General features: G+C 36.9%; 1 protein-coding gene across 11 annotated transcripts in view; it reads right to left on the bottom strand.

Moving 5' to 3' along the window:
• Positions 1 to 27,614, bottom strand: part of ADGRB3 (adhesion G protein-coupled receptor B3) — a 454,887-nt gene that overhangs the window by 190,330 nt on the left and 236,943 nt on the right. For all 11 annotated transcript variants that reach the window (XM_042017060.1, XM_042017059.1, XM_042017064.1 and 8 more), the window contains 2 exons: positions 2,551 to 2,697; positions 1,741 to 1,816 (listed from right to left, as the gene is read on the bottom strand). In XM_042017060.1, coding sequence (XP_041872994.1) covers positions 1,741 to 1,816; positions 2,551 to 2,697 — 223 coding nt within the window. The remainder of the gene's footprint in view (positions 1 to 1,740; positions 1,817 to 2,550; positions 2,698 to 27,614) is intronic.

The raw sequence follows: 27,614 nt of genomic DNA, 5'->3' as shown, positions 1-27,614 counted from the left end.
ACCATTTTGGTAAAATAAGTCACAAAACCTATCTATGAACTGAACTGTACAGAGAAGTGGTTAAATTAGCAGTGCAAATCAGTAACCAGCTGAAAGCAGAACAGACAAAAGCAAAATATTTGGGAACCAAAAAGCACTTATAATCCATAGCGTTTACACTGCTATACTTTTATGTCCCTGTTCTGCCCTTATTCCTGCTACTTGGGAATAATTTTAAAAACAATAGTATTGTTTCTAGGGAAAATCTAGTAAGGCATATAAACCTCACTTTTCTAATGGATGAAATAAGGGCTCTGAAAGACTTTTCATATAAGCAAACATACAGAATTTAACATTTACACCGTTTTTCTGTAAATTAAAACTAGAGACCTGTGAAGGCTGAAAAGGCATGACCATAGACTGTAGTTTACAATATAAAGGTCTGAAAAGTACATAGCCACATTGATGCTTTCCTAGGACTGTCAGATTTTTATCTAAAGTCTACCAAAAAGAACTAACTCAAATAAGCCAGTTGTCACTGGTTCTTTGAGTATGGGGTAAAAAAAAAAATCTTTTACAAACATCTCTTCCTTCCTGGCTAATTTCAGAAACTGGTACAACAAATGGGAAGTGCTTAACAACACTTCAGAAGTGGATGAGCTGTCATTTATATCATGCCTTAAGCACAGATGGCCCTTGCCAGCACTTTTAGGCTTCCAGGTGTCCTGTCAGGACATCACTGTTCAAATTGTGCTCTACCTCAGAGAGATTTCTGTCCCTAACTTGCAGCTACTCATTCCACAGCACGTTGAAACTTTGCTAGGAAGTAGATTTTTAATTTTCTTAGGAATTAGTGTTTTTTTTGTTTTCAGATAGATTTTGGTAAAAACCTCTTGTTTTTCCATTCTTTGTTTCAAATACTGATGTTTTGGCTAAATAGAGTAGGGAAAGGTGATCTGGTGGCTTCCTTATTACCATCTTTTCTAATTATTGTGAATTCAGTAGGACCTGTTGTGACACCATCTGCATGTGTTTCTTTTACTGTAAAAGGGCATTAGTAGACCAATGGTGCACAGGATCATATAAAATAAGGTAGTATTAATGGACCACGAAATTATCATAACTGGTAATTAGAAAAGAGGAGGCGAAATATTTATTTCCAAATTGTCTTCTGGCAAGTACAAAAAGGAAAAAGTGAAACAAGAGGCCTTCCTGTATCTTTCTGCATGTGTGTGGCCCTCAAAACTTATATACTCCAGCTGTTCAGCACATGCACGTCTTGTTTCTAAAACGGATCGTCTCTATAGCTATGCTGTCCCTTCTGAATACAATTTGCACTGAAAAAATGTTTGGAAAACTACTGCTAGAGACTTCTGTAGAAGCTGAGCAGACAACTTTAGTATGTCAAGTTATGATGTCATTACAAGACCATTTGTACTATCTGGAAGCTCAAGTGGTCTGACCATTAAGGTACATCACTGCATATACTTCTGATCAAAAATTTCTGTAATTAAGTTTAATATAGATTACATAAAATATAAATTAGGGCAATTTGATTTGATGCAAAGGCTATTTCTATCATGCAAGTAACTAAGCATGATGGAGAGATTAATATATGCATATACATTATAAATATAATGAAAAAAAAATCCAGCAGTACTAATATGCAAATAGTCTTGACTGTCTGCTTTTATCCTGACATATAGTATAGTTATGATCCTGAAATACGTCAATTCATATTGTATTTATGAAATTTCTTACCTCAAAGTGGGCAAAATGAGTTCTAAATTTTTGTATAGCACTGCTCCAAGTACAAATACAGTTGATTCATCTAGTTCTGAAAAGAATAAGGAAAAAAAATTTTAAAACTCTCTTTCCCAAGCGTTCATCAGCATCAAAATCTCTGAATATCATCTATCTTTGTAATATAAGTTTTATTTTAAATAAACCATCATAATTTTGAATTATATCCTGGAAGTCTGTCATAAAAATGTAGCACTGTCAGGAGCATATCGAAAGATTTAAACCACTGAAAATCACATTTTCAAGACATCCATCATTGTATACTGACATCCATGCTAGTTCACTTACATTTATAATTAAGCATTCTCAAAGAATGTCTGTAGAGTTTAAGGCTTAGTGAGTAAATTCTCTACTGTCAGAGACCTGCACTGCAATGATATTTGTAAATTGTACCTGAAGTTAGGCTAATTTGCCTGCTGAGCTTCCTTGGGTAAGAGTTATGTTGCAATGACTCTGTCTGCTGGAGTACAGCAGCTTCAGGGGGTTCAGCGGAGCTGCACTTCAGCTCACCTCAGATCACACAGATTAAATCCTGTGCACAGTAACTAAGTAAAGCATTGTCTCTTTGCTGTAGAAAATAATGTCTAGGATTTGTGCAGCACTTTTTATCAAGGTGCTGAAATTAAGCCCATTCATTTCTCTCTAGGATCAACTATGGGTAGAGGAATAAAAGAACAAATCCTATATTATACAGTGATCCCATGAGACACATGCAGAGTTTCCTTGCTAAAGCTAATAGAAAATTAACATGCCGATACGCTTTTTTACCTGTTGACATAGGAGTGAAGATATTTTTTGGAATGACAACCCTGTCCTCTGAGTTTCGTGCCCAATCAACCATTCCTTTTCTTCCTTTCATGGGGAAATTGATGTCAGTTAAAACAGATGCAGCAGGAAGCTTCTGAATGCTAGCCACTAGTAAGAAAAATCATAAAATCAAATAAAATTGTGTTTCATATGTTAAAGCATCATAGAGTGACAACAGTACAGCAATAACAAAACTTTTAATGACACATTTCAAGTAAAGCAGGAATTCATAGGACATTAACTGGCACAGAAAGCATATTCTGTTTATTATGCAGTCTACTATGGATTAATTGTGTGATATTGATTGTAACATTTGTCAGCCAGATTCTGATTTAATTTCTTAACAGGGATTATTGAATGTACCATCTTATACCCTGAAATTAACACATAAGGACATTGTTGTGTCTTCCGAGCAAATTCTAAAATAATCAAATGTGACAATAAAAGGAAAAAGATGCTGAAAATTGCTTTGGGAAACAAAACTTCTTGATACAGGCTAATGAAGCAATATCAGAGCTTTTATCCTCTATACAGGCACAATCTCAAGATAGATCCATTAAGGAGATTCACATATTAAAAGACCTCATTTTCACACAAAGTAAAGTAATGCAGTATAGCATCTTATTGCTTTTCCTTGAAAGAATAATCTCAATTCTGAATTCTTAATTATATTTTTTCCATCTAAAAAAACTCAACACCCAAACAACATAGGTGTTATATCTGTAATAGATATAGCAAGACAGAAAAAGTAGGTATCAAATCTAAAGATAGTTTGGAAATTTGTTTACTCGTTCTGGTTTTCTCCCCATTTTCTAACTCAACTCTCATCTGGAAATCAGTTTCAGCTTTGCTGTGAAATCCAAGTACAACTCCATGGCAACACTGTCAGTGTCTAGTAAGACTCAAACTACTTTAAAGGAATTGACAAGGCTGCAAGCATGTACACACACAGAAAACACATCTGGAGCACTAGCTCCATTCTTAATGTAAGCCATCTTGATAGCCATTTCCTGTGCAATGTCTTTCCTAATCAATTTATGAAGAGGCTAATGTAGTTGGAAGAGTTTGGATATCAGGACTATACTTTGATCTGCATAATGATTTCACTGCAAGGACTCTGCAAGGGGGTTAAACATAAATACAATGGGGAACAGCTGTAAAAACAAGCAGAACAGAAAAGTTAAAGTAGAAAACCATTAGGTGCCTCATCAGAAGATTTTATTTGAAAGAAAACTAATTCAAATACAAGAGAAGAGCAAAATTAAGAAGTTAACAATATTAACTCCACAAATGTATTCCTTAATAACTGATTCTTATTTTCAAATTAGACTGGTTATGTATTACAGAATCACATTAATGAGGCGGTACTTGAGGTTGTTTCAGACTTTCCATTATAAAACTATCATCAGGGCTTTATAATGCTAGTTACAATCCCCTCCAGGCTGCAATGGCAAATCCATTCCCAGCACTAAGGGGGTGCTTAGTCTTGTGAATTTTCAGGTGGTATGTGGAGGGAATAGAGTTCAGATGTTTCAGAATTACTGGGGCATAAAATGGATTGTGTGCTTTCACATGCAATCAATGGTTATACAGAATATATTCACATTGTAAAAATGGATTTTTTCCAGTAGTTCTTAAAATAATTTTATTTTCCACATAAATAAAATTAAACTAACAGTTATTTAGTTTTCAAAATTAAATACAGCCTGTATAAGACAATACTGGGCTTTTTTTTTTTACTTGCACAGTATTTATCTGTGTATCTATCTATCTATCTATCTATCTAATTAGATAGTAGAGCCTTAATATTTCATCCACCTTTTGGCCGACAGTTCCCTTTATTGAAATAGGAAATCAATGTTATTCAATGGAATTCACTCTGCAAAACAGAAAACCACTTTAGTACTGGATAAATGGTGAGGGTCTAGGATAGTACTTTCTGTACTCCATCTCCCTCTGTATTTTAAATAGGGCCATTTATCATAGTACCTAAACAATACCCAGAACCAAAAACTCCAAAATACTTGTTATTATTTAGGTGATGAATAACAAAACCAAAGCATAAAACCTAAAAATCTGACTTATGTCTTATATGTAATAAATATAAATATATGTATTTATTGGGCAGTGTTTGGTTTACAGTTGGACTCAATAACCTTGAAGCTCTTTTCCAACCTAAATGATTCTATGATCCTATATATTTCCATTCATGGTTCAGATAAGGTTTTTTTACTTACAATCAAACAAAAGTCTTGCTTTATCAAGCCTGATTTCCTTTTATGACAAGGTAACCCACCTAGCTGATCAAAGGAAGCCAGTAAATGCGATCTCTTTGGATTTCAGTCAAGCTTTTGATACTGTCTTTTATAGAATCCTTCTGGACAGAATGTCCAGCATTCATCTGGATAAACACATTGTGTGATGGGTGAGCAACTGGCTCACAGGTCAGGCACAAAGGGTTAGAGTGAATGGGGTGACATCGGACTGGTGACCTGTCACTAGAGGGTTCCACAGGGCTCCATCCTCAGCCCTGTTCTCGTCAACAACTTCATAAATGACCTGGAGGCAGGCTGGAAGGGGTACTAAGCAAGTTGGTATGAAACTGGGAGGAGCTGTTGACTCCCTCAAAGGCAGGGAGGCCCTGCAGAGAGACCCTAGTAAATTAGAGGGCTGAGCAATCACCAACCATCTGAAGCTCAACACAGGTAAGTACCAGATTCTGCATGTGGGATGGGGCAGCCCTGGATTTAGACACAGACTGGCAAATGAGATGCTGGAAAGCAGTGCCATGGAAAGATACTTAGGCATCCTGGGTGACAGAAAGTTGAATATGAGTCAGTAGTGCATATTCCATGTCTTTCAAAGTCTGTTTCTTACAGATCCACAGAGATAATAAGGTCCTTGTTTAGACACATTGCCAAATGATTCCATGAGGATGTGCCTAACGGGGCTCTGATGCTCCAAGGTGTAAGATAATTTAATGGAATTTGACTGGAGGAGACAAGTTCAGGTCTATCAAGATGACCAGGTGGATACATGAAATAGTTCCCACCTTTTCAGTACCACTGTAAACTGTATTTTATATTTTAGGAGAGCTAATATTCTTATTAAATATTAGTCTATGACTCATTTCAATGAAACTTTGGCTCATGATCAGCTGTCTTTCCATTGTGAAGTGAGGCTCTCAATCTCACTTTTAATCTGCAGCACAAAATAATTACTTATTGTGAAATGAAATCAACAAGCCTTTTAGAGGGGAATGTATATAATTCATGTGCTGGGTCATTTGTATGTCAGAAACTCAAATGCGAGTTTCTTATACACAGATAATGAGACATCATTCGCTTTGTACTTTATTGTACTCTTTTAATGTTAGGTTTGTATTAGAAAACAATGCTTAAAGTTCTGGAACCCAAATGATTCAGTTCTGCAATTGCCACACAAGGATTATGTCTTCTCATTTGAAAAAAAACAAAGGTTTCTCACAGGGGTTTTCTTTGTTATTATTTTAAATTACCATATACCAAATCATCATGTCCTGAATTTGTGAGATGGAACACTTGGCAAACAAGGACACTTTTAGGCATTGTGGTATGAGTATTTTTGCACAGTATTGACACACAAATTGCATACTACTGGAAAAATAGTCAAAGACAATATTAGTAAGAAAAAAAATGTAAAGTAGGAAAAAAAGATGAAAAAACAGGAAAAAAAAGAAAACTAAAATGAAAATGACCTAAGCAGAAGTTGAGGAAAGTCTTCATGTGTCAAATTAAACTCTTCCAACATGGAAAATTCTCTCTTTTATTTACTTGTATCACAGCAATTCCTACAAGTCCTGTCTGCTGTTTTGGGCATCACAATATAAGACATTAAGCTACCGGAGAGTGTCCAAAGGAGGGTGAGTAGGATGGTGAAGGGTCAGGAGGGGAAGCCATGTGGGGAGTGGCTGAGGTCACTTGGTCTGTTCAGCCTGGAGGAGACTGATGAAAGACCTCACTGTGGTGTTCAACAGCCTCAAGAGGGGAAGTAGAAGGGTACGTACTGATCTCTTAACTCTGGTGACCAGAGACAGGATTTGAGGCAATGTGTCAGGGGAGGTTTAGTTGGATATCAGAAAAAGGTTCTTCACCCAGAGCAGTTGGGCACCAAAATGGCTCCCCAGGGCAGTGGTCACAGCACCAGCCTGACAGAGTTCAAGAAGTGTTTGGACAAAGCTCTCAGGCACATGGTGTGATTCTTGGGGTTGTCGTGCACAGGCCCAGCAGTGGGACTCAGTGATGGGCCTGTTCCAACTCAGCATATTCTACAATTGTATCATTCTGTGATTTAGTACAGGTGCTCACTGTGCACATCTGCAGTGCAAGCTGCATGTTGAGCTCTGGGTGGCAGAAGCCTGAGACAAGAGGCTTCTTTGAGTATTTTTTTGATGCACTTTGGTATAAACTACAAGACAGTAGTTCAATTACACATAAGAATACATACATATTTGATATTTCCATAATAATTATTGATTCAGAAGAATCCATGTAAGTAGTCTAGTCTACTCAATTTAGTGATTGCTTTGAACTGTGATGGATTATTTCTTAATATCCTTTACCAATACATCTCCTTTTCCCTTTATTTCATTTTCGTGTTGCAGTTGCAGATAACCTGTTTGATACCGTTCTACTGAAAATTTCAGAATTGGCAACTACTAACTGATCATACCACAACCAAGTAATACAAAACATTGTTGTAACTGATTAACACCAAACTGATAGGAATAGACCATTTTCCATCACTATACAAATGACCTGGTTACACACAACAATATCTGAATGATATTTAAGCAGATTATTTAGAACAGCACAAAAGTGGCTAATTAATGTGTCAAGAAAACTTAGAGCGAAAAATATAGTGTAGTTCCTGTATGAGTAGCTCTTGTAGATCATGGCCTAGAAAAGTTGAAATGTATTGCCTTGATCCCTATAACCCTGAGTGAGTTATAAGCTGCCTAGTGCAACTTCTAGTAGCTCTCTGATTGGTCTGGATTGATAACCAACAAAAAGATAAAGCAACCAAGTAAGTGTCATGAAAAAAATTCCCTCCTCTTTAGTATTCACCCATTAGCCTCCTGTATCCAACAAAAACTGGTAAAATTTTGGAACTAGCCCCTTGAATAATAAATAAATTTGAACAGAAAATCAGATTCACTGAAAGACATGACAGATAAACAACTGGATGTTTGCTCATGAACTAAATGCAACTTTAGTTCTCATAACAGAGATTCAGGTTTTAAAATTACAACATGCACAGGATACCTACCCCAAGAATCATACCATGTGCCTGAGAGCATTGTCCAAATGCTTGTTGAACTCTGGCAAGCTTAGTGCTGTGAACACTTCCCTTCGCACTGTGATGCCTGTTCCAGTGCCCAACCACACTCTGAGTGAAGAATCTTTTCCTAATACCCAACCTAAACCCCAACAACACAGCTTCAGATCATTTCCTTGGGTCCTTTCACTGGTCACCAGAGAGAAGACTTCAGTGCCTGCCCCTCCTCTTCCCCTCATGGGGGAAGCTGTAGACCTGATTTACAGGTTGTTACAGATGTCTCCCCTTAGCTGCAATACCAGTTCTGATTCTGCTTTCTTATAAGTGATAATATTCTGGGTGTGTTGTGCTTTACAGCACAGTAACCATGTTGATCTCTAATTTGCAGTAACTTAAGATACAGAATTTGGTTGCATTTCAGTTACAGAAAACAGAAAATGCGTATATTAGCAGCATCATTTGCTATTTTCCTGTCCTATTTTGACTTGCTCGAGTTCATCACTTAGCACATTTTGATTTTTGAAACAGGCAATGTTTTACTGCCCTTCTGAGACAGCTCCTGCTAAATCTGTTTCTGGGTAAACTAGAATTGATATTGTCAGAGATGATTTTAACAAAGAATATGAAAGGTTTTTGTGTTGAAACACAGAATACTGAGCATTTCTGCAAAACACCTCTGTTAAGAAGAATCAATTAGAACAATATTTACACATTCTAGAATTAGTCTTTTGACTCTAAATGTAAAAAATTTGGTTTTTAGAGAATAAAGAAGCTTATTTAAGTCAGCCCATGTTGGATACATGGGGAACAAAGTCTTGCCTGGATCATCAACAAAAAACCAAATGGACATATTGAAGAAGATATTTGTAACAGATTTTCTCTATCCGCTTAAATCCCCTCATTTTAAAGACAATTTGCAAAAAACACGAATGGTGAAACCCCCATTTAAAGGAGACTGATTTACGGATCTCCAGATCTGCTACAGAACTCTGCCTGTGAGCAGGCTTCATTAAAATCCTTCTCTCAGTCCAAAGATAAAATCACTTCTTACCACCTACAAGATTAAGTATAACAGAAGGACTGTGGTGAAGTGGCATCCTCTTACATGAACATGAGCAAAAAAACAAGGTAATTTTCCTTCTGTAAATAATACTCATGAAACGTCCTCACAGTGAACCAACATCAAACTATGTTCAGCAAAATGCTCCTAAGAAAATATAACTTAACAGAACTACTACTTCTTATGACTATCCACAGAGAAGTGATAAATTTTTAAATTAAAACTTACTGCTCCATGGGCAGACAAGACAGGGATGTCCCTAGAAGCCTGCTGTGTACTTGCATTTCTGAAGCTCATCAGCCCAAAGCAGATACTGTCTCACTGTTCAAGCCTTGGGTAGCAAGACACAGTACCAATATAGGCAAAAGCAGAAGTAGTGACTTCATAGATATTTTCACTAATCAAGGATGAACTTTGCATGAATCCTTCCTTTGATGTCAAGCAAAATCTGCCTTAAATAGGCTCACTGTTTAAAGGTTAAGAATAATGCTTTGTTTAATCAAGAAGCTACCTTAACAGTGATCTCTGAATACTGTCCTTCTGTTTTCTATAGACAACGCAGTGGGAGAGCTACCCATTACCATAATATGATCAGTATGATATACAGGACAACTTAGAAAGCAGCATGGTTTCAGGCAATGATCAGGATGCATTTAATAATAACTCAGATTTTTTCTGCTACTTAACATAATTGAAAAAAAACATCATAGGCAGCAGGCAAGTGTTTTTTTTTGGTTGTGTGTCCTTTTGTTGCTCAGTACCAAATTCTGCATTTGAGGAAAAACTCAAGAATATACAAATTTCATAGACTCATCAAATATCACATATGCATATGCAGTCTCACAAGTGATTTCTGATTGCACATTCATTATAATAACTTTGTTCCAGGTATGGAAATAAAATCTAAAAATTACAAGTCCAAACAATAATAATACCATTAAAAATTGTTGTTATAGACAATAAATCTTAAAAATAATTATGGAAAATATTAAAGTTTATTCCCTGAGAAATAGTGCATGGAAAGAGCTATAGCATAATAGAATTTGTATATGTTCCAGATACTATTTCTGCATGTTCCCCTGGGGGAAGGGTGGGGGGTAGAAGCTTAGCATTTTGTAATTTTTAATCATTTTTACTATTTACTAATTAGTAATGCACACTGTAAGTTTAATATGGCTATTTGAAGCTGGCAAATCTGGAATGTAAAGAATAAAATCAATTTGCTAATCTGAATAACAAGTTTGAGGAACACCCAGCTGAACTAATGAAAATGTAAACAGTTTTTTTATGAGCAGTCAGAGGAAAATGTATTCTCGTGATAAATGGAATGCTTCCTGAAATATGTAATTATTTAGAAAAATGCTTTTAACACATGGTAGGAAGATGTACTTCATTAATTAGAAGAGAACTCCATCTTCTGGGCATTATTTTGAAGAAGACGAAGATATGAGCAGCCAAATAGACCCAGAGCAACGTCAAAGGTACTCTGTTTCTGAAGGAGCTGTATTTGTTTCCGTTCGTCTTAGTATTACTGTGCATTCATGCTACTAAAGCTACAGTCTCAGGCAGCCTCTCCTGCCTTGTCATAAAACACTTCTTAAGGAAAAGAAAGACTCAGCACAAAGCAAGACAGAAGATGGAGACTGATGCAGGAGATAGAATGAATTGGCAATAAAGTGCTTGAGTTTTAATTTACAGACATAAAGTTGAAATCCATGGGCAATACTGAGGGGGCAAGGTCACCTACAACACCATTTTAGATTTACTGGGCAGGTAAGGTGCAGAAATCAAGCATTTTTCAGTCACTAAGGTGACTGGCACAAGTGTCTGAGCTGATGATTCTAGCTGATAGAAGCTAGATAACAGCATAGAGAGTGAGACTGAAGGCAATGTTAAGGTAGTGAGCTCAGAAGGTGGGAATGATGATGAAGCAGAGAAGGGAGAAAGAAGAAAAGCTGAGACTGAGAGATCATTTACATGTTTATCTATCATGCTTGCTCATGGTTAGATATCCAATAAAAACCATTAAAAAAGATGGGGAGGACTTGACAAAGGATGAGAGATTGGTAAGGAGGCAAACAGATATGAAAATCATTAGCAGGGAATCGATACGAATATTCTATGAACGTTACATTGCTTGGGGTGATGTAGAGCAGAGCAGAATGATTACTTCCCAGAAGAAGTAAATTGAAGCAAAGAAAAGATGGCTATTGTTTTACCTCTAGGGAAGTGATAACTAAATCTATTATTCAGAAATCTATAAAGATGTGAACTAAGTTATTCAGGATATAGAAAGATGATGTAAGAAGTAAATTCACAGGCACAGAGATAGAAAATTTGATGTAGAAAAGCCACACACAGGGGAAACAAAATAAATAATGGTGATCAATATATGTTTTTAATCACAGCTTTTAGTAGCAAACTAAAACCAGATCTCTACAATATTTTATTGTTGAACAGCATTTTCATTATCATACAGAATAGCATTGTGAAGAACTTTCAGATAACACTACAAGAAAATTAAAACTGAGAGAACTGTAAATTACTCTGCCATAGAAATGCAGAGATTACTAGTATGAAAGCAGCTAGTGAATCCTAAACAGTAAAGATCGATTAAAAGCCATATCCTGCAAAACTGGATATGGAGGAAATGCTTGCAGCTGGCTCCTGTTTTCATGGCAATCCACCAGGAATGTATAAGTTTCTCCATTTTCCTTTCCAGAAGCAGAAGACAGAGCTTTTTTTACACTTTAGGTCCATTAAGATTGAGAAATTAGACAGATAAATCCTTAAAAAGCTCAAGCCTTTAGGTATGTTTACTAACCAGATCGGTCCCCTCTTTAAATGCATCTGAAGTTGCTTTCTATTTTAAAACCTGTCTAAGTCAGAGAAAGATCTACTGGTCTAACATTGCTAGTTAGAATACTGAGCTAATGTTTTGAGCACTTGAAGTAGGAAGATCTGCTAGCAATTAGGTCTCTGTTTGAACACAGGGTCCCCATCTGAAGGCATTATAAACCATACCTTTCTTACCTTGGATGAGTGTCCATTAGGATTCAAGGCTATCACCATCAAAACCTATCTAGGAGGAAAAGAACACCAACCACCTATTTGAATATTCATTTGACAACTGGTACAATACATAAAACAAGGGTTCAGAAGGAAGGCAGGTTTGCTTAATTCATCCCAGACAAATATGAGATGTCTCAAATTAGTGCTTTACTAAATTCTTGACTCTGATAATTTAGGAGACAGAATTTAGTCACAAGCATAGCATTTCCTGGTCAGCATCAGACTACTTCTCTAGAATCTACCATTCTGAGTTTTGCATTCAACATGATGCCCAAGCTGTCAGTACCAGTGCATCCCCATTACACACACCTCTACAGCTTAAGCTGCATGTACTCAAAATCAGCTGCAAATTTATGCAACTTTGGAGCTTAGATCAAACTACAGAGAAAAGGACTGTGAGAAATGGGGGCCCACAGCCCCTTCATTCAGGAGCTGTGCTTAAGATGAATCTGTTGTGACTGTACATGGCCATGTATTTTGGTTTTCTGAAACTTGACCTGTGGATTCCATGTCAAGGTTTAATGACCTTGGACCTACCTTATCACTATGGGCTCTCCTGGGAACCACTGGACCAGATCCTGACCCTGATGCTTTGATTTGATTTCTCAACTTGATGTCAAAACTGCCCCATTGTTATGGACTTGTCTGCTGATGTGGAATATTAGCTGAGTCTGGCTACCATCACAGACCCTCTCTGCTCTTCTTCTTTGGATGCTGTGGGACCTTGCCTTTGCCAGTGAGGCCAGTGTGTATGCCTTGCTGTCTCCTGTTTTCTCTCACAGAGCTGCCTACTCTTGCTTGTCCCTGAACCCAGTAGCTAATAAGCATATCCTGGAACACTAAATGCCTTCTAGACAGGCTTGAGCACAGTCACACAGAAAATATGAAACAGAACTGTTAGAAACAGAGATCTCCTGTGTCTCAGTTTCATGTTGAGGCCATGACTCTAACCTTCCTCACAGGAGTTCGTAACTAGGTCTTTGTATTCTGGATGCACGTCTAATTCATCTTGAATATTCTCCATGGAGGACATAAACTGGATTAAGATTTGCTTAAGGGATTGTAAAAGGTTGTCCTGAGGCACTGTGAAATATAATTGTCAGGATAATGCACACATGCTTTATTTAGATTGTTTACATCATGCATGGCAGAACAAAACTCAGTACCTCAGTGGGACATATAGACACTATCCAATATAAGTAGTAAGTAATACTAATTAGACTGAGTTTGATTTACTTGTTCACATTGTTGAATTCTAAATTAACTTTAATAACTCGGGAGAAATATCTCAGTGTTATTATGGTCATTTCAATAAAACAACTGCATAATGAGGAGATGCTTTAAAAAAGATCTAACTAGAAAACCTGGCCTATAAAGAATGACAGAGCTTGGTTATTATGAGCTGTTATAACGCAATCATATGAATCACTATGGCATGTGGACCCTGTGCTCAGCCCTTGTTATCTAATTCTGGTCATCTCATCTCCAGCATCCCCTGCTTCTTCCCTCCCACTCCCCCCAAATGAGAAGCTTTTCATGTTTATCAAAGTTGTGGGAGGAGGGATCAAAAAAGATCCAAGCATCTAGAAAGAAATGGAAATAAAAAGTCAACTAGTCAGCTAAGTCAGATGTTACACCATTACTGTTTCCCTTGTCAGAATTCAGGTGTCTTACATTTTCATTCATTTTGAATGATGTTGACAGAGAAAGACAGAGATGCCTAATCAGGGTTGCTTGTGTTGCCTTCTCAGGGTTCTAAAAAATCATCTGAATTTTGATGCACAGTGAGCTTAAACTGCATATAGGAATACTGGATTAACCCTTGCTTGTACTGATGAGTATGTAAAATGCACATTATTACTGAGCTCAGTGACAAAATTAAACATAGAATATTGTCAAAATAATCAACTCAAGATATAACATAGCATTATACCTGCAGCAGAGAGGTTTCTAAATCTTAAAAAAGTCTATTTGGATTCAGGCAAAATTTTCAAATGCCCTTAGAGTGCCTTCAGTTTTGCTTTTACATGCAGTAGAGAATGACCACTTTGGATAGCTAATGTGTAGAAAGTACTGTGAGTAAGAAAACATCTCAGGTTTTCCTGAGGCGTGACAGATACAGTCATAAGGAGCTGTCATTGTGCCTGGCTCTGCAACACTTGGATTCCTAACACAAGCACCTGACGGGACTCTGCTCTCTCTTTGGCACTATATCCTACCTGCAGCCTATTTTCTGTTACAGTTATTCCGATACAAATTTGGGTGTTATTGCTATGGTTTTTCCTTCAGTTCTTTGTGCTGTTCATTGCAGTATGCTTATGAAATATTTATTCAGAATAGGAATCCCCCAAACTGGAACTATACTGCTTTGGTGAACTATCCCTTATTTTCTGGAAATACTGCCTGTAGGTAGAAGCTCCATAAAGTTAAAATGTGATTCTACATTGTGCAATATTCCAGAAAACACAATTATACCTGCGAGCTAAAGTGGAACGGAAGAGTTTGCGCATGTTACTACATAAGAAATCATAGTGAATTTTTTAAAAAAGTGATTTCATGAATACGAAATATGGAAATAAGAAGCAGGGATGGAACTTTTGTTATCTATTCATCAACAGTTTTCATGACCCACCAATACAATGAAACGGCTTCAATTAATTTCCTGTACCTGAAAGTCCTAACACAAAGTGACTGAATGTATATGCCAGAGAAGCTGCAAATTTACTGAAAATTTTTGCAAACTCTTTTTAAAAATAATCTGTATTTTATTCTTGCAAAATTATTCAGTGTCAAGTATTTTACACCTGAGTCCAGTTCTGCTATTACTGCCATATCTTATGTGGAGTAACTGTAATTATCTCCACAGCTAGATCTAGGAGACAGCCAGAAAAAAATGAAAATATTTACTGCCTTCCAATAGTACTTGTATTAAAATGTGTAGTCAAGATGGCTTCCCTAGTAGAAATCATTCCCTGGAGAACTGGACAATCAAAACATGCAATTTATATATGATCCTTCTTCCCCACCATATCCTGATTATAGCATTGTTACCCAACAAATAGTATTTTACAGGATCCTGGGAAGAAAATTGCTTTTTTCCCCCCTTTAGTTATTTTTCTGTCTCTGCTCTGTGTAGTTTTTTCAGCGCTATTGCTTTTATAGAATATTTTTTATGTACTTAATGGGTTTTCTGTCTCTAATCCCAAAACATCTAAATGGTGCTTTATTGGAAACTAAACTGACTGCACTCTGGTGGCAAACACTCATAATAAAATTTCTAAACTGAACAAAAAAGGAACAAAGTTAGGGGTCAGTGTAAGGATGCTCAGTTATTTGATAATATTTCAAAGCAGTCACTTTTTTCAGAAGCACGGATGTGGTCAGCATAATCTGGACCAATCTTGACGTGAACTGTGGCTATTAGTTAAGTCTTTATGATTTAAAAATCTGTGTTCTACAGTTACATTATGTTTTTTGCAAAGGGACATTTGCATTGCAATGAACTATTTTCAAAAGGTGCTCAAATTCATAATTCAGTGCATGTGCTGAGACAACATACTGGTTACAGTGCTTGGAGAAAGAAATTAATTTTGCATAGAGTAATTCTTTTCCCCAAAACTTACACGAACAGTCACATCAGCAAGATGGGGCAGAAGGAGGATCCAGAGAACTGTAGGCCTGTCAGCTTGACCTCCATGTCAGGCAAGGTCTTGACTGAGCAGATCCTTTTGAGGGCCAGGATGGGCCATGGGCTGGACAACAAGGGAATCAGGTTGAATCAGCATGAGTTTAGGAAAGACAGGTCCTGCTTGACTGATCTGGTTACCTTCTATGACAAGGTGACCTGCTTTGTGGATGAGGGAAAGGCTGTGGATGTCGTCTACCTAGACTTTAGTAAAGCCTTTGGCACTGTCACCCTCAGCATTCTCCTGGAGAAGCTGGCAGCCCATGGCTGGGACAGGGGTACTCTTCTATGGGTTAAGAACTGTCTGGGTGGCCAGGCCCAGAGAGTGGTGGTGAATGGAGACACATCCAGCTGACAGATGGTCACTGGTGGGGTTCCCCAGTGCTCAGCATTGGGGCCAGTCTGGTTTAGTGTCTTTATCCATGATCTGGGTGAGGGGATCGAGTACACCTTCAGCCACTTTGCAGATGATACCAAGTTGGGTGTGCATGTCGGAAGCTGGAGAGTAGGAAGGCTCTGCAGAGGGATCTGGACAATCTGGACTGATGGGCCAATTAAAATGGTATGAGGTTCAATAAGACAAAGTGCCAGGTCCTGTACATGGGTCACAACAACTCCATGCAGTGCTGCAGGCTGGGGAAAGAGTGCCTGGAAAGCTACCCGATGGAAAAGGACCTGGGGGTGCTGGTCAATAGCAGGCTGAACATGAGCCAGCGTGTGCCCAGGTAGCCAAGAAGGCCAATGGCACCTGGCCTGTATCAGCAGTAGTGTGGCCAGCAGGACCAGGTTAATGATTGTCCCTCTGTACTCGGCACTGGTGAGGCCATGCCTCAAATCCTGTGTCCATTTCTGGGTCTGTCACTGCAGGAAGGACATTGAGGCGCTGGAGGGAGTCCAGAGAAGGACGATGGAACTGGTGAAGGGTCAGGAGCAGAAGTCTGATGAGGAGCAGCTGAGGGAGCTGCGGTTGTTCAGCCTGGAGAAAAGGAGGCTCAGGGGGGATCTTATCACTCTTTACAACTGCCCAAAAGGAGGCTGGTAGCCACGTGGGGCTCATTATCATCTCTTAAGTAACAAGTTATAAGACAAGAGGAGACAGCCTCAAGTTATGCCAGGGGAGATTTAGGTTAGATATTAGGAAAATTTTCCTGAATGAAAGGGTTCTGAAGCACTGGAACATTCTGCCTAGGGGAGTGGTGGAGTCCCCATCCCTGGAGTTATTTAATGATGTGTAGATGTGGCTCCTAAAGACATAGTTTAGTGGTGAACACAGTGGTGTTATGTTAATGGCTGGACTAAATGATCTTACAGGTCTTTTCCAACATTAACATTTCTTTGGTTCTATAAACACTAAAAATAGAGCTGATGAGAACTTAGTAGAAGTGACAAAAGAAGTAAATCAGTAAAGTGAAACAGCTTATTTAAGCACATTAATAAGAATAAACAAGTTTTATTATTCAACAGAGGTATAAAATACTGAGAATTATATACAGGATAGGATAAGAGGGAGATGGAAGTCTTTAAATAAAATCTGCAAGTATGTTTTAATAAGTAAATCCTTGGCCTTTTTTATAATGATGCACTACACATTTAGCTTATGTTTATGCAATGTTTTGTATCATACCTTCTTTCACTTTTTCACTCCTTCTAAAACAGATCAGTTCAACATGGGTCCAAATGATTAAACTGAGGACAAAGAAAGCTCACTTGAATAGTAACTTGACTTTGTTTTTCTCACATTCCTGGGAAAACCCTAGCCACCAACTACAGAATCATTTTCTTCTTTAGTCCAAACTTGAATATATTATAGACTGGATCTGAATGAAAAAATTCTACCTGTTTATATACTTCTACTAAATGAAACTATTTCAACATGAAAGATTAAGATAGCAATACAAATACTAAGTCTTAATGTTTTGTACCACCAAGAGGTTCAAATGCTGCAAAGAAACAAAACAGTATTTCGGCAATTTAAAAATTTCTAGCTTGTCAGCCAGCCTGTGATAATTGTCTAACACAGTTGTGAGGTAACATAACTTTATTTAAGATTTTTTAATGGGAAGGTTTAGCTATATTTCAGTGAAACTCTAAATAAAAGAAAAAAGAAAAAAAAAAAAGAAAAAAGGTGCAGGTTGACCAATCTCATTTCACACCCAGATATAGCTAGGAGAGTCTTTAAACCTTTCTAAAACCACTGACAGTGCAGATTAATGTGCAGATTAATGTGAACATAGAGAATGCTGAGTGACAGGTAAAAATTTGGATACAGCCACTAGTGGTATCAATAGAAATTATATCTATAGGGAAAAAAGTCATTAAAATGTGCATGCGGGTCTCTAGACAGAGACTCCCTTAAACCATGTATTAAAAAGCTTATGAGTAAATGTGCTGTTAGAGAATTTAAAGAATAACAAAAATATGAACAGAAGAAAATATTCTAATAAAAGCCTACAAGAAAAAAGAATTACCAGATTCTTACACACTTACTTGCCTACCCATTTTCCCAGCTTTAAAAGAGAATTCTTAAATACATTCTCTAAGTACATGCAAAGAACCAATATGTAGTCAGCAAACTCCATCTAATATCTTGTCAAAGAAAATTAAAACCAGTATATACATAAACACTTAAAAATCCTCTGAGCTTTGCTGTTGAATACTATTTCTATGTAGAAGAAGTAGTCTCATATTTGAATGTCTTGCCCTATTGATATGCAGTCTCTATGACTTAGCTTTAGGAGAGTTTTGGGTATCTATAATTTTAACTTCTGCAAATTATTTCTAAGTACAACCACAAACGTAAAATAGATGATGCAGTATAAAATCACCAGCCATGTCTTCCAGCAGTGGAACTATTCATCCAAGAAACAGGTATGAGTTCAATTTGGCAAAGTTAAATGACATTAATTTTGCAGAAATTAACTTTTCTTTGTGCATTGTTGACTGTGAATGGAGACCATTTTTTTTCATTGCCTAGATAGTGATGCAATTTTCAAAACTAAATGAGCATTAAAAGCATTCATTCCGTGCTTCTGCAATGAACAATCTAAGATACCTAATGGCAAAACGAGACATTCCCTTTAATCATTATGAACATATTCTATCCTCTTGAGGTTAAAATGAGAAAGGAGGGGATAAGCTTGCTATATTTTTGATGAATGTTTCTCTCACAAACAGAAGTCTTGTGTGTGCAGATGCAGCAGCCTGCCTGCCTGCCAGTCCCTGAAGATCCAATCATCCTGATGACTGTCCCAGTTTCTCCCCCTTGGGAAGGCCAGTCTCTTTTCATTCCTCTACTTTACTGGAGATGAGTTTTTGGTGCCAATATAGGGAATAAATATGTTTCACCAAGGGGCACAATTCATACACATATGGATAGGTTTCCAAGTATTTGCCTTTGATATCAGCTCACATTCTAGTTACGTTCCTCTACAACAGGACCAGAGATAGGATTTTCTGGAGAAGTGACTGTACCTATATGCTATTTTCCCATAAGTGTTCTTGAAATCTCTCTCATTTCAAAATACTTGACTACTGAGTAACAGGAGATAGCATGCGGCCATAAGATTTTAATAGCAATGTGTTACAAGAAACAACATAGAGCTAACCTTACTATTAATTAAAGCAACTGGTGACCAAAGTAGAACATCTTATATGTTAGAAAAAAATTCCAAAAAATAAGTCATTAAATAACAGCATAAGCATTGAACCACAGAATATATGAAAAATCATTCAAGCAACGAGATCAAATATCTTTTTTAGAAGACCATTTCCCAAACTATATTAATAGAAGGTTTACAGAATAATGCTGCCTAGAGCTGGTTACATGTCTCCATGATTGTAGAGTGTTTATTTAAACAAAAAAAAAGAAAAAAGAAAAACAATCACAACAATATCAAGCTATTTGGCACCACTGCAGGGTGATTTAAGTATTTGTGCATGCACCTAGCGTCATTCAAACACTGCAGGCCACAGAGCTGTACCATATATTTTGAGTGAGGAAAAGTTCTTTCTCTGTCTCCTTCCCACTGTAATGGAGACTTAGAGCATGGAAAAAAGCAAACCAAATAAGGTACATTCATCCGTAGCAGAACGAACCTCTGATTTTTATCACAAATCTTATCAAAGATTTTTTATCTCTGCCTTCAGACAGAGCAGCAAATGGGGTCCTAAAACTCATACCTAAAGTCAAGGGAAAGAAAAATTTACACCATGAAATGAGTGAACTTACAGGTTCAGAAATCACAAGGCACAAAGTATACTTTAGAACTTTCAGGCCCTGTTCGTGATTTCAGCCCACCCAGTACATGGACCCTTTGGGATGCTTTGAACTGATCTTACTGACACTTAGCTCTGTTGGCATTATACAGTCTGATCTTAACAGAATGGCAGAGATAAATGTAATATCTTTGGTTTATATACTGAAGTCCAACTCTCCATATTAAAAAAAGAAATAAAAAAATTACATTTACAGAAACACAATTACTCAGAATTATAACTGCATATGTTTACATGGCTTTGAAGCTTGACCTCATTTCTTACAGTCTCACTGCCAAAATAATTATTATCATAAAAATACTGATATTATTAGTCCACTAACACCCTCATGAAACTGACTTGAAAAGTGAAATATTTCTATCCAGTTTGTTACCTCAATTGTTATGTTACCTTCAGGCTATGCAGTTTGAAAAAGGCAGATCTTTACCACTATTTGGAATTAAAATCTACAGTCACCACCAAGGAAATAATACTTTTTCAATACAGCAGGTAGATTTGTGTAATATTGTGAAATGAAGTTCTTCATCTCCCCTTTCTGTTTGTTTTATTGTTTGTTTGGTTGGTGAGTTGGTTGGTTTTTTTACCTTCTTTAGATTTTTTTTGTTGTTACTGTTTCTATTGGGGGGGTTTAAGTTGTTTTTTTTTTTTGGGGGGGGGGGTGTTGTTGTTTTATTGTTTATTTGGTTTTTTTTGTTTTTTCTTGTTTTTTCTTTCCCTACTCTTGAAAGGCCAGAAAACAAAAAAGAACTTTGGCTTGGCATAAACCATGTTAACTCCCTCTTTAAATGGAGCTTTGGGTAATAGACCTGTTTCTGACACAGCGCAGAGCTAATAGCTGGCTTTATTCCTATTGTAACTAAATTATAATTTGTAGGGGTTTACTTTAATTCCATTTAATTTTCCTTCTTTCATTTTCAGTAGAGAGTGAGTAACAAAATGCTGTAGAAATCATTAGAACTGGGGGTGAACTTTGCTATTTGCAGTACTTAGCCACTCCATCTCAAGCTGATGTAGTACCCGATGATGGCTGGACACTCTTGTGGTAACTCTTTCAGGGACGATAAATGGCCTGTCATAAAAGTTGATTCCTTTAGAAAACAAAAGCTTTTAATTGCTCATTTGAAAAACCTGAATGATTCAGAAAGGAGTTTATAGAGGTAGGAATTTAGAAATTATACAAGAATATGAGATACATAAATACTGTAAAGAGAAATTTCCACAAATGGGCTGTAGATATTACTTTCTTTTTCAGTTGGAGGCATTTTTTTTGTAATGAGACAAGAGCCTGGATGTCTGCATTTTTTATAGCTTCCATTTCTTCAGAATATTTTACTCCACTTAATATAAGGTAGAGAAGGGAAACACTTTTGATTACTCAAGTTTCCTATAGCACCCATTTAAAAATACTGAATGGTTAATTTACTTAGCTCTATTTTTAAGGTTACTTAATAAATTGTATATGTAAAACTAACTATGGAATTATGACTATTACTAAGAGTATAGCTAGGGAAAAAAGTTAGGTTTTAATCCAAATTTGTGAAGACTGTTTGATAAAGATTCATATGGACATTTCCTTGGTATTTGGAATTTTTAATCTTAAGTAATGGAGAGTTGTATTTTCTCAGGATCATTGAGTGTGCAGGTTTAGAAAAGAGAGAAAAAATTACTCTTTCAAGAACTGTTCACAGCAAGTGTTCAGGGAACGTGAATCATTTAATAAGCTTATTTCATATTGAGAAAGAAATATGAGCTCTTGAGCATTTACTTCAGGCATTAAGTCAGATGCTGCAATGAGCTAGACCTTCAAAGCGTGCATGAAGTCTTTCCCCTTTAATCAGTGGAGAAAGCTTGAAAGCCAACATATTGATCTGATCAAGCAATTGCTGAGACTGCTGCAAAGGAAATGATATGAATATATATGGAGCAGAAGTATGTAAGAGTATGAAAAAATTGCAATTGACCTCTGTAGTTTCCCTATTCTTTTACCCATTTTTTTTCTTCTGGAAGCCTTTAGCTACAGATTATTACCTATGGTTTAAGCAAGTAAAGAATATGGAAACAGGAAAGTGATACTGAGAGTTTGTAAATCTTAGGACTTGAAGGAATTTTTGAGAACTGAAGAAAAAAATGTGATAGGTGTGCCCTTTCACATAAGTAGAGCATCTGCTCAACCAACAGCATACAGGTTTGGGTCAGGAAAGACTGAAGGGCTACATCTGAGTGTGAAAGAAAGAGGATGAGAAACAGGAGACAAAGTCATGCATAAAAAGAATATGTGGCAGAAGACAAAACGTAGAATTTCTCTGACCACCATGTTTTCAATCCAAGAACAAGACTTTGACCAACTGTGCACCACAGGACAAGGAGAAAAGCATTAAATCTGCCTGTGAGGACTGTTTCCTCACCTGGACTATTCCCTGAATGATTCTTTGACAATGTTTGGGTAGGTGCCACGAATTTAACAGTGTGGACAGGTGTAGGAACGTTCTGAAGCCTGCACTTTGTACTTTTTGATTCATGTTTATAAACACAGTCATAAAAGCTAGATCCTAGCCTGAAATGGGACGATGATGGACACTGGCTCTTTTGGGATGTTTTGAGATGAAATGGAAACAGGCAAAAGTCTATGTAGAAAAATTATGTAATAAAATATAAGAAAACATTTTTACCTAATTTTTGATTACTTTGGTTTGTAGCTTATTAGTTATTCAAAAGAGAATATAAATGTTACATGAATTAAAGAGGACTTGTGCTTCTATATCTATTAGGGATGTCTTTCATTGCAGAACCATGCAAGTTGCACTTTATTTTTCCCTTGTGAGAATTTGTTCCTGACAAAAACCACCCATAATTATATTAATCATTACAGAGGTATTTACACATGAAGTATGACACACTACAAGAAGTGATTCCTGTTCACCTTCTTAAAGCAGCAAGTGCAATTCACAAAGTGGCTTAAAGGCAAAATTTTCCTTTGTGAAAACATGGTGTACTATGGAATGACTTGATGGAAACAGGAAAGAAATCCGAATGGCTTTTTGGGGCCACTCTACAGGATATGAATTTTTATTTGTCTCGTAGGTGCAATTTCCTTTCTATTAGGAGAAAATGTTGAAATATTAGCAGCTGAACTTTTATTAACTATAAATGCCTGCTTTAAAATTCACACTGTGCTTTAGCACTACACAGACTCAGAATGAGAAGTAATTTTATTACATAGGAATTCTGAATATCTGTGTATAAATTTATTGAAATACTTGTTTCCTGACTGAAAATTTTAGACATTTTCTTTATTCCTTTGTAAAGTTAGTATCAAGGCCCTGCCTTTTTTTCTGCTTTCTTTAATATATTAGAAAAAAGACCCTTTCAAAGGTTTAAATAAATTCAGTCTCGGTATATTTTGGTCCAGTATGACATGTGTGATATATGAGTCAGAGGATCTCGAGTGCTACCTTGAAGACACACATCACTAATTCTAATACAAAAAAGATAAGCAGACTAAGGCAGATGCCATTCAGACAAGTAAACAAACCATATAATTTGGAGAAGTTTCTAGAAAGTATAGCCAGGATTTACAATTTACAAGATGTAAAAGTCTTACCCTGGGATTAGGTGAATGAACCCACAATAACAGACAGGAATCCAGCTTGCTTATTTTCTAGCATTCCCAAAGCTCAGCATGTGTACCATTGCTCATGTCTTGTAGCTAGAGTACATTTTCTTAAAGCTCCCTTGGTCACAAACGTTTCTCAGTGTCTCTAGCTAGGACTGGAAAATTTTAAGATACACTCTATATTCCTGCAGGATTATTTAGTGTTTTTTTAAAATTTCATGGACATGAGCATAGAATGGGAGATCGAAGGTGTAACAATAAAATATGCAAAGATAGGAGACAATGGACACTTTCAAAACATTTTCTGCCATATGGCATCCTAGACTGTCTGTGAAGGCAGAAATCAGACTTTGTTCTCTGCCAATGTTTATAAAACTTATGTAAGCAGCTCAGTTTCAAGTTTGAAATGAAGTGTTAATTACTATACTGAATCAGATTACTCATCAGAGTACCAGTGTCACAGCAGCCATTTTTAAGTAGAGAGATAACAGACTGTGAACTAAAAGTTGATTTATGCATGGAAATATGGTGTACACCTCTTCATTTTTTCAAAGAATATCATAGCTAGCTCCATTTACCATGTAGAAGTACATCTACTTGTTTCTATTTTGTTCCTTGTAGGACCTTGGTCTCATGCTTACTCAAAATTAAATGTTCTACAGTAAAGTTAGGAATCTTCATTTTTTCCTGTGAGCAAGATTAAACAGAGATGTCAGCCTAGTTTCACTTTGTATTCACTTTTCAGTTGTGTACATGTAGTCCCTTTTAACAATCTGTTCTCAAACATCTGTTCTAATAATTCCACTTCTCAGTCTGATTTTTTATTATTATTCTTTATTTTTTATTATTTTGTTTTGTTCTTTTGATCATGCACTTTTGAACCTCTATGTGTTCACAGGTTTTATTGACTCACAAAAAAGCACTCCTCTTTGGTTTAGATGACATGAATCACTGAAATGTGAGCTAGTCACCATGCTGCCTTTACAGCCAGTGGCAGAACTTCCGCAAGGCAACCCATGCCCTTATTTTAGATGTCTGAGATGATATGAGTTGCTCTCCTGAGCAGTACTGTCCCTTGATTTTAAAGGAAGCTTAGGGTGACTTTGGCAAATTTCGTGATGCTTAAAGTAAGTAAAATGAATCCAAACCGTATAATTTTCAATTGAAAAGAGTGTTGGCTGTGATAGCTACTGAAAATTTAAAAAAAATTCTGTATTTTCTTTAGACTGCTCATTTTGCACACTAATGCTGCTCTTTTCTCTGAATGGCTTGAACTACTTCCTCTTACATGCTCTGTGAAAACTGAATTTAATCTGCCAGTGGATATCCTCTCCTTTTCATTTTGTTGTACCTCCTGGAGATCTTCAATCTTTCCTGCCTTTGATTAGTCTAAGTAACTTTGTGATATCTGCACATTTTATAAAACTACTGATCATTTAAACATCAGTATTCATAAAATTAACATTAAAAAAAAGTGGCGTTTTGCATGCTGAAAATTCTTGTTTGTTTTTTCCTTTCAGTTCTAGATAACATCCATGACAACATATTGCGCTTCAAGATTGTTTTTTCATTAATATAGTCTTAGATCTGTAAGCTTGAATTTTGAAAATAGAATGTCCTTTAACCTTTTTTTTTTAGCTGTTGCTCTTAAGGAAATATATTTGACAACACCAGGAAAATTTTCCTTTATAAAAGAATCCGAATCTGCCATAGAAATACGTATCTCCTAATACTGCTCCTTATTTCCAGTTCCACATTCCACCTCTACCTTTAAAGACAGTTATGCCTATGGCATTCCAATCTTCCAGTTAGAATTTTTTTTTAAAGTTAAAAGTTGAATATTTTTTAATAGCAGTTCACCCACCTTTGATTACATATCTTCAAAATTTTTAATGGTTTACTGTGATGAGAGCACAAATCAGCCAAAGCACTGAGATGATCTGCTCAGTCTTTTAGTGCTCAAAAAAAAAAAAAAAAATGCTATTAAAAGTCAAGATTAATTCTTTAATCTAAAATCAGGAACTCATCTTTAAAACTGACAAAATTGAAAGCTATTGGTTAACAGAGAATGGTAACATGGTTTAAAAGGTTTTGTCCCACTCCATCTTGTATCCTTGCAGGTGGGTCTGTGGTTTCAGTGAATTCAGGGACTCTGAGTGGTTGCAAAAGCTTCTGTTTGTTCACACTGTCATTTTCCTGTGCCTGCTCAGCTGGTCCGGAGGAGGAGGAGGTGGAAGAAGAAGAAGAGCAGGATGGGGAAGGAGGCTTCTACCTCATATCAGAGGCTTTTATTCCACTTAATCATTTCTTAAAGGAATATAATACAGAGTTCAAGGATAAAAGAAATACCATCTGTCCCCAACATGCATGATTAAAGCAAATTGTTGCTTTTACATTTGTTAAGTTTTTCATAGTATATTCTCTATCCTTGAGAGGAAAGCTAAGAGGAGATGGACCTTTCTTTAATGGAAATGCATTTGAATTGACTGAGCTGCCTCACTAACCCAATAAAGTACAGATATTGGATCATCTGGATTTGAAACCAGTCTTTGATGTTTTGTTCAGAAGAAATGAAAAATTTGCATTAAAAGCCATCACAATAAAACGTTTAACAGGGGCATGGCAACTGTCCTTTTGGTCTTAGCTATTTGCAAAAGTATTATAATGTGGCTTATGATAGTCATATAGTTTCATATAGTTAATGTACCTTTCATCACTTCCCATTTGTCATGAATTGAGGATGTGCAATGGAGAGTCATTGGAGCATGGCTATTGTGTAGTAAACTTTTAAGCCACAGCTACTTGTTTCTGTGTCTTGAGAGAAAGAGAAAATAAAATCCTCTCTGTGGAAGATCTCAGGGGATTAGCATATCTGTGAAACACAATTAGGTGTTCAAATTTTATATCCACTACTATTCAGTAAGAAATGTCATTCAATTAGCAATGAATTTTTAAACTGAAATTAGTAGAAGGAAACCAAGAACTCAGTGCATTACTGTGAAATTTGCAACAAAACTGGATTTTTTCCTCTGACAAGAAGCAGTTCACATTTAGTTCATATTTATTTCATATTTAGAACAATTTTTCTGAACTTTAAAGTGATTAGAAAATGAAAACACAGCAAAAAGCATTTAAGGTATGTAAAGGTGCTGAGAGAATATTTTATGGTAAATTTTATGGTAAATAACTACTGATTAAATAGGACCCCGGTCAGCATCACACCTGTGCCTGGAAACCCTACAGAAACTATTCTAAGGCAAATGGAGGGCAGGGAGATGATTAAAGAAACACAGCTTCACCTTGGGCCTAACCAACCTAGTGGTCTTCTGTGATGGAGTGATGGCATCTGTGAACAAAGGAAAAACAAAGGATGTCCTCTGGACTTCTGTAAAACCTTTGACATGGTCTCAACAACATCCTTCTCTCTAAATTGGAGAGATAAGGATATTTTGGGGGGACTCTTCGGTGGATTAGAATTTGTTTGGTCACATCCAGAGGGCAGTGGTTCATGGCTCAGTATCTTGATGGGCACTGATGACAAGTGGTGTCCCTCAGGAGCTCGTGCTGGGACAAATACTGTTTAATATCTTCATCAATGATGAGGGATCACTGATGCACCCTCAGCAAGTCTGTAGAGGACACCCAGCTGAGTGGTGTGGTTGACAAACCTGAATGACGGGATGTCATCCAGAGGGACCTGGACAAGCTCAAGAACTGGGCCCATGGGAACCTCAAGAGCCCAAGTGCAAGGTGCTGCACCTGGGTTGCGCCCAACCCCTGGCATCAATGCAGGCTGAGGGGATGAACTGATTGAGAGCAGTCCTGAAGAGAAGGACTTGGGGATACTGGGGGATCAAAAGCTGGACCTGACTCAGCAATGTGTGCTTGCAGCCCAGAAGGCCGATTATATCCTGGGCTGCATCCAAAGCAGCATGGTCAGCAGGGCCAGGGAGGTGATTCTGCCCCTCCACTCTGGTGAGACCCCACCTGCATTGCTGCATCCA

This window comes from Corvus kubaryi, unplaced genomic scaffold, assembly GCF_017639235.1.
Source record: "Corvus kubaryi isolate FWS band 111438036 unplaced genomic scaffold, C.kubaryi_AGA036_p1.0 split3-73, whole genome shotgun sequence".
NCBI lineage: Eukaryota > Metazoa > Chordata > Aves > Passeriformes > Corvidae > Corvus > Corvus kubaryi.
The sequence above is the reverse complement of the archived record's forward strand: the minus strand, read 5'-3'. Positions and strand labels throughout refer to the sequence as shown.